Source organism: Triticum urartu, chromosome 7A, assembly GCF_056163025.1.
Source record: "Triticum urartu cultivar PI428250 chromosome 7A, HENAU_Tu73, whole genome shotgun sequence".
In the NCBI taxonomy this organism is placed as follows: Eukaryota; Viridiplantae; Streptophyta; class Magnoliopsida; order Poales; family Poaceae; genus Triticum; species Triticum urartu.
The window spans coordinates 60,076,393-60,084,776 of NC_141879.1; the positions used below are offsets into that span (position 1 = coordinate 60,076,393).

General features: G+C 41.9%; 1 protein-coding gene and 2 non-coding genes across 3 annotated transcripts; 2 read left to right on the forward strand and 1 right to left on the reverse strand.

Annotated features, from left to right (window-relative positions):
• Nucleotides 1-4,225: 4,225 nt before the first annotated feature.
• TRNAA-AGC (transfer RNA alanine (anticodon AGC)) lies at nt 4,226-4,298 on the forward strand. Its single transcript has one exon. It is a non-coding gene; the product is annotated as a tRNA-Ala (tRNA).
• Nucleotides 4,299-4,370: 72 nt separating this feature from the next.
• Nucleotides 4,371-4,441, forward strand: TRNAG-CCC (transfer RNA glycine (anticodon CCC)). Its single transcript has one exon. It is a non-coding gene; the product is annotated as a tRNA-Gly (tRNA).
• A 1,197-nt stretch (nt 4,442-5,638) lies between these two features.
• LOC125523421 (F-box protein At5g18160) lies at nt 5,639-8,362 on the reverse strand. Its single transcript, XM_048688456.2, is given in 4 exon segments — nt 5,639-6,261; nt 6,263-7,089; nt 7,981-8,059; nt 8,141-8,362. Coding segments are annotated over 2 exon segments (1,170 nt in total). The 5' UTR covers nt 7,078-7,089; nt 7,981-8,059; nt 8,141-8,362; the 3' UTR covers nt 5,639-5,906.
• Between the last annotated feature and the right edge of the window lie 22 nt (nt 8,363-8,384).

An 8,384-nucleotide genomic window follows, 5' to 3' on the forward strand; every position in this document is an offset into this window, starting at 1 on the left:
GCCATCGTGTCACGTCTGATTGAAGTTACTAGTCTACCCCTATTGACAGTAGTGTAAATCCGGTCGATAAGGATGTCAAGTGTCAGGGGTAGACAGTAATTTCCATATCGCAAACACTTGCTTCGGGCAGCCCACAAATTATAGTGGGTGTTTAGCCGCTTCGTTCAAAACTTGGGAGAATTAGCATTCACGTTTGCCCTGGGACCTGGCAAACTAAATTCAAATCCAATTCGTATTCGATTACGAATATCCATAGATAATTATACGTTTTGTTATTTATTTCTTCAAAACCACAACAAAGATTTATTCCACCTTTATATATGATTATGATTTAGATATGCCGTGATCTTCGAATTCAGTAGGTTGGATACACTTTGAGTCAAACAGTTATTTCATCCAATACAATATGCTCACACGAAAAACAGTTCACCTTATGTCAATCATACAAGTACTGAGGATTACCTCGCCTAAAAAATTCGGATCATTACAACACATGGAAATTCCGTAACATAACCTAAAAAATTCTTGTAACATAATCCATTCAGAGACATGAAACAACATGCAAGTACAATAATCTAATGAAAATTTCAACTGGTATCTAAAGAAGAACCGGGATTATCTTGGGCTTCAGATAGCAGAAACAGCAGGACCTCCTCCGTCTTCAAATGCAACATTCTTACTTCCTCCTATTCTTGGGTTGCTTGCATAATGCGTGCCGCTAATTCCGTAATTTCCAAGCTCAAGATAAAGATTACCTCATTCATGGCAGCCACACCATCTCTTTCTGTCTCTAGTAGAGCCTCAAGCACTATAATATCTGTGCTCAGACTGCTCTCCGGCGGTGTTGCCTCTGAACTGCTACCATCTGGTAACATGGATGGCGCACTGCTTCGACAAATAGATTCTGGGGTTGTACATTGTGTCCTAGTGTGAATGGCATCCTGAAAGGTTTCCGCTGGACATCAGTAAGAGATCGTTATCGTATGATCCAGGCAGTAAGCTTACATGGTAAACGATGGACGAATTATTGCCGAGCATGGAAAACTATATTTAAATGGTTCGAAGCAGCATCAGCCGAAAAGAAATTAAAATGGTAAGATGAAACTAGGGATGTAAGTGGCAAATAAACGACATCCGCCAGTCCCATCTAGTTAGTTTTTGCTACCTCCCTAGTTCATTTTCCTCAAAAAACAAAAACTCCATCATTTTTTACCGTATAAAATTGATGGTAATTTTTCGTTATGGTGCATAGGTTTCGAAATTGATTTTTTTCCATGGTACAAAATAAAATTGCAATGGCGCCAAAAATAAGTTTGCCGTGTTAGAGAACAAAATCAAAAATATAAAAAGGATTCTTCAATAATTTTGCCATGGCCCATGAACTAAATTTTCCATGATACAAAAAAAAAAATCCTTGCTCTATGCATAAAATTTGCCATCACACACAAAAAGAAAATACCACGGTCCACGAAGTAAATTTGCCATGGTCAAAAAATAATAATTACCGTGTTTCATGAAGTAAATTTTCCATGGTCTAAAAAAATCAATGTCCCACTAGGTAAATTTGCCATGGTACAAACGAAGGAAATTTGCCACTTTCCAAAAGAAAGATATTTCCCATGGTACATAAAAGGAAAATTTCTGTGCTACAAATTATATTTTGCCATGATGGAATTATTGGGGAGTTTTGTAAATATTTGCATGGCAAATAGTCACAAATATTTCCATAAATGGTTTTTGGGAGAGTTTGTAAATATTCGCATGGCAAATTTTAAAAAACTTTGGTTCAAACATATATCTTTCAGTTTTCTTGTATGTTTTTAAGTTATGGAAAAATTAGTTTCTAACGCATGTAAATTTATAAAAAAAATGTGTGGCATTTTTTGGTACAAAATCGTGTCTACTTTTATCTGTGGCGACAATTTTAGGTTTATCCCCATGGCAATTGTCCACACACCTTTGATGTGGCATGGGGAGGGGGGATTCTTTTTCTCGATCATGTAGGATGGCAATTTTTCCTTTTGCATGACAACACTTTTAGTTGTAACCAACTTTTTGGAAAATTACATAGAAATTGTGCGACCTACTTCACAAGGCATTTTTTTTTGAAAAAAAATTCTCAACGTTCATGGAAAATTAAAAATAATTGCATGCTGTTTTTTAGAGTATTGTACATCGTGGCAATTTTATGAATGCCTGGTACTTGTTTTGGTGCTCAAACCTAGGCTTCTTTGGTCTATTTTTACCCGCATGTTATGTTTATCAGCGTGAAGTTTTAACATATACCATGTGTTGCGCGATGGGACGAGACGTAGCGTGCACCCCTCGCTACCCCAGCGCGGCATTTTGGGCCGGCCCATGTTCATGATTTTGAAAAAATGTTCATGTATTCATAAAAGTTAGTATAATTGAACATGTTCACAAACTCAAAAAATGTTCATCGATTTTTAAGAAAAATCCGTGAATTGCAAAAAAGTTCACCAATTCAAAACAGATGTTTGCTAATTAAAAAAATGTTCATGTATTCGAAAAATGTTCATAAAAATGGTTTTTGATTCAAAAAATGTTTACGGGTTCTAAAAAAGTGTTCAAAATTTCAAAGAATGCTTGCAAATTTAAAAAAATGTTCCTAATTTAAAAAAAGTTTGCAAAATAATTAAATGTTCATGATTTCAAATGTCCACGAGTTCAGAAAATGTTCGCGTGCTTCTTTTGCCATCTCGCCTGACATTTCTGTTCAAGCTATGCTCACTTCCGCATCGCTCAAACACCTGTTCCACTTGCCACTGTCGATCCAGGCAAGAGAAACAGTTACAGATGCTAACCAGTTCGGTTGGTCTGAACCCCCATCAGATAGATGCCTGGTCCTGTGTCTGGGGAGATTTCTCTGCCAAGAAATATTACAACTTCTGCTTCTGAGATGTTCAGGTTGACCCAGAGTTTAAACTGATTTGGAAATCCAAGTGCGCCATGAAAATTAAAGTCTTCCCCTGGCTCCTAATGGCTGATAGATTGAACCCCAAAGACATGCTTCGTAGGAGACACTACAACATAGGCACTGATCTTAACTGTCTGCTGTGTGGAGCTGCCAGAGAAATAGCAGAGCGTCTTTTCTTTGACTGCCAGTTCAGTGCCTACTGTTGGGACAAACTCCAAGTTAGCTGGCCTAGTGGGGGAGACAGGCTAAGTTGTATGCTGGACGAGTTGCTTGGTCAGGGACTCTTTTCACTGAATGCTTCGCCACTACTGCTTGGAATATCTGGAAAGAGAAGAACAACAAAAATTTCAGAGGCATCCATCCCACCCTGAGTGGTTGCAAGGCCGGATTTGAGGAAGACCTGAAGGCTCTAGTCTATAGAAAATCTAGTCTTGAGTGGTAGCTGGTTCTAATACTCTTTGCTATCCTCTTAGGCTCCACTCAACCTCCCCTCGTCTCTCCTAGCTTTGTATTCCTGCCCACCATCCTCTCCCTGTACATGCTAAAAGCAATAGGACCAAAGCGCGCACTCAACATAAAAGGTCAAAATATTAAAGAGGGTAGCATGTAAACCAGCCATTTCAGCAACAGAAATGCAATAACTTCTCGTGAAGGAATTAGCATTTTCAAACTGCAACCACCCTGCCTTTCATGCTTTTAACGGTGCAAACTGAAAGTAAACAGGGTAGAACAGTAGAACTGTTCTATTTATAGCATAGATAATCCATTGTTCAGAACTACATTAACATGATGTTCAAGGCAGCATGACAAGCACGAAATGATGATAGTAGAAGTACTACTTCAGCCATTGAGCCGTACAAAGTGTTCGGCTCTACTACTAGTACTAACTAGAAGTAAGAACAGAGTACAAAAGACATGGCTCATATGGGATGTCCACATCATTAAGATGGAGCATGGCATCTAAGTTCCAAAAAAAAAAAAGATGGAGCATGGCATCTTGTAGCACTATGTTGAATGGAGGCTCCTGGTTCACAGCATCTTCTTCTTGCGCCTCAAAACAATGAAAGTGAAATCATGCTCTCTTGGAGGCGATGCCCGGTAACTATCAAGCGGTTATCATGCTCTTCGATTTCCACATTTCTTAAAAACGCATCATCAGGGTCGCAATGCAACAGACGGCCAAGACTCGGCCAAGGCTCGTTGATCAGAGCCATCTCAGTTGCAGATTCCCGAATATCAAGTGGTGTTGATGCCATCAAATCTGCTAAGTACAGCTTACCAAGCAATGGGGATGTAGCTCAGATGGTAGAGCGCTCGCTTAGCATGCGAGAGGTATGGGGATCGATACCCCACTTCTCCAATTCTGCTCTTTTTTTTTCTTTGCAGGTCTAGAATCCTAATTAATCAGTACCAAAACTGCGAAAGCATGTCAGCGCATCTGGTGTAGTGGTATCATAGTACCCTCCCACGGTACTGACCAGGGTTCGATTCCCTGGATGCGCATTTCTTTTCCATTTTAATTTTTCTTTCTACGTTCTAAGTTTTTGTACATTTTGTTTTGTTGCTGTGGGAACTGTCGCCATCGGAATGGCCAAAAAATCAGCAAAATTTTAGATAAAATAATAGAAATATTATGGTGAAACTGTGACCATGCAAGGTACAGATCTTCATACAAACCAAGATGAACTGGTAATTAGCACATTGCTGAACCAAAATAGACCAGGTTCAACTGCCTGGTCCTTTTTTGGGGGTAAAAGGAACAAGACTAGGTTCCACTATGACAATTCGGGTCACAGAAGCAGCAGCAAAGAAAGACCCCAGCTAGCAACACTTATACAAGATTTATATCACCGAGTAGGGCGTTTCGGTAATCAGGCTTATCTGCACCCGGTTAGAAAAAAAATCAAAACAAAATCAAAAAATTCCAACTTTTTTTTGTAGTAGACAATTTGATGCGTCAGGCCCGCTCCAAATTTTATGTCATTTGAACATCTGAGCAGCTCTCAGGAAAAAAGACAAATCGGACCAAAATAGTACATGAACAGTAAACTTTTTGTACAGACTTCCAATTTATCTTTTTTGCTGAGAGCTCCTCCTCAGATGTCCAAATGATTTGAAAATTAGAGCAAACCCCATGCATCAAATTATCTACCGCATAATAATTTTTCAGATTTTTTTGAATTTTTCTAGTATTTGTTTTGATTTTTTTCGTCAGCGCAGGTGCAAATGAGCTCGGGTGCAGAGATGGAATTTCATATATCACCAACGTCTCTTCTCCCAACTGGTGAAAGTCAATCAATCAAGTTCATAAATAATTCATTCCTACCCCCCAAAAAGAATCTGGAAACAAAACCAAAAGCCAAGCTCTTTTCTCTGAAATGGTTGAAAGTCAATGGAACAAAGCCTGTACTTGCCAGAAAACAGAAACAATATTCGTGTTGAAGTAGTAAAACCTGCCACTGTAGTGACGATCAGACACAAAACCATGCTGCTGAGCACCAAAATGGCATGCAGCTTCCGAAATATGCCTGAACATGAAATCAGCAGGACCAAAGCGTGCACTGAACATGAAAGATCAAAATATTAAGCCACGGATGGGAGTAACTAAACTACTAACCATTTCAACAACTAAAATACCACAAATTCTCACGAAGGAATCAGCATTTCAAACTGCAACCATGCCTTAATAACAGCGCAAACTGAAAGTCAACAGGGGTGAACATGAACATTATAGCAGTTCTACATAGCAATAGCATAGACACACCATTTTTTACAACATCAACATGACGCTCAAGATAGCATAACAAGCACCAAGTGATGAGGCGCTACTTCAGACATACAAAGTGTTCGGTTCTACTAGTACTAAAAAAGTAAGAAGACAGAACAGAAAGCAAGGTTCATACAGGATAGATACTCCCAAGGGCACAACAAACAGCTAGTCGAAATCATTAAGATGGAGCCTGGCATCTTATAGCACCATGACGAATGGAGACTCCTTGTTCACAGCATCTTCTTCCTGCGCCTCAAACAATGGGACTGAAATCATGCTCTCTTGGAGGCGCTGCATAGTTAGCACAAAGTGGTTCCCAGGCTCCTTGGCTCGCACATATCCTAAAAACACACCATCAATGTCACAATGCAACAGACGGCCAACACACTGCTCGATCAACAGCTCACGCTCATTGATCACAGCCATCCTAGGGAGAGCATTGAGGTCAAACTTAAACGGTGGCAATGCCTCCATTGCTGACAAGTTAAACCGGTACTGAAAGCCCCAGGTTTCAGCATCATAGTCCTGCAACACCCAAACATCTAAATTGACAGTCATTGGTGGTGCAGCACAAGGCAAGGGAGCCGCACATATCCAACAATGTCACCTTCTCACCCAACTGTGCTGGGCGGCTCATCTGCCAGAATGTCTCGGCTACGGTGTCAAATACCGTTATGTTGAGGCCTGTTGCCCATGTTGCCCAGTGCAGGCGAGCACGATTGTGGACTGGTGGAGTATTGAAGGACAGGGTAGGAAACCCATATTTTCAAATTGTCGGCCATTGGATGCATCTTGGCTGGTCCGATCCAACTGTGAGTATGAAGTAATCAGGCAACTCAGTTGGGACGGCAGCCCCAATGAGTACCAAGTACGGCATTTGGTTCAAGTATGACGCCCAGAGAACCCGGTGTTCTCCAGATGTGTGGAGCCGGTAGAAGCCGACTACGCCGACGGCGCTGAAGCCTGGCCGTCGTGGAGGATGTGGCAGGGAAGCACACTTGCGGGTGGTAGGGTTGCAGATGTAGAAATTGGATTGCTTCTCCAGGATGAGGAGGCCATCACAAGCGGCATGGCATAGAGTCATCTCGTTTTTAAAGGGATCTGCGTTCCGGAGGACACGCTGTATCTTTTGATCACTAGGGGATCCGGCATGGCGGTAGATGCCCTCTATGTTTTTGATGATGGGGAGCGAGGGCTGGCGGTGGTGGTGGTTGAGGATGAACGCGTTGGTGGAAGTGCCGCTGCGCCACGACTGGCGGACGGCACGGCACCGAAGTACATCCTTGGCCGGCAGCCGGACAAGGATCTCGTCAACGACAAGCCACTCGGGCAGGTCGTCGAACACGGTCACGCCGCTGCTGTTCGGCATGTTGAATGCTAGCTGTTAAGAAAAAAAAAAGAACAAGCAAACATTAGTGTGGCGCATGAAGAAGAAACGTGATTTACTAAAAATCACTGTGGTGAAACTTCGAGTTTGGTCACTCTCCTCTTTTTATGGTGGACCGTTAGATTTATCAGCCGATTCTTGCTGCCATCAGTTTGGTCACTCATTTTATGGTGGACCGTTAGATCTATGCAAGTGGACCGGTGTTGGTTTTTGAACTTCTTTGTTCCTGATACCGCGCTGTGTCATTTGTGTGCATGCAGGTGTGAGGTGTGCGTGCTGGGCAACGAATCAGATCAGACTCCCTTGTATTTCAATTTTTGGTTTCAGAAAAAAATCAGTTTCATTTACACATATCAGACGTATAAATTATTCGCATTTGTTGTCATGGAGTAATTGATTTTTTTGCATGATCATAATCACCATATGAGAGCGACGACGCAATTTAAAAGAAAGTCTGCAGATTTAATAATTTTATACATTTACACATATCTGAAATGTAATGATTAAAGAGTACTACTTGCATTTTTGCAGTGACATTTACTCGTATCTAAAATGCAAAATTTACTAGTATTTGCAGAAACAAAAAAACATGTAACATCTACACGTAACTAAAATGTACTAAAAAAAATACTAGTTGTAAAAATTTATACAGATCTAGACTGACTAGATCCAGAAAGGAGCATTCTGATGAGCTCAAGCTACAGCAGTTTCATCCGTGCGGATCAGCCTTCTAAAAAGAGTTTCGTGAGAAAAGCAGGAGCGATAGAGAAACAAGAAATCATTGGACGCATGAAAATAGAAGAGAAAAAAAAGCAGATGGGCGACGATTTCGGCGATCTATCCGCTGAAAGGGGAGAATGGCAGGAGAGGGCCGAGAGGATTTACTCTGGAGGCGGCGCGACGGTGTTCCGTTCCCGGCGTCGCGACGGTGTTCCGTTCCCGGCGGCGTCTCTGGACTGACGATCTGGCGAAGCAAAGGGTCGGATGAGAAAGGGAAAAGAGGAATTAGAACGGAGCCGACGAGGCAACCTGGCACGGGACTCACCGGTCACCACGGACGGCTCGAATCTTGTCTTGGCTGGAAGACGACGGGGAAGAAGAAGGCGATGAGCAGGCGCAGAGTCTTCTTGGCGAAGCAGGTGAAACCTGCAAGCGGCCGATGGGACAAGACGAGCTGTGCTAGTGGACTGGAATTGATGAGGGGACCCAAAGGAAAGGAGGTGGAGGAGACGAAGCATCTCGGAGGCCAACCCTCGAAACACCAGCGTCAGTCCTAAAATTGAGGTAAA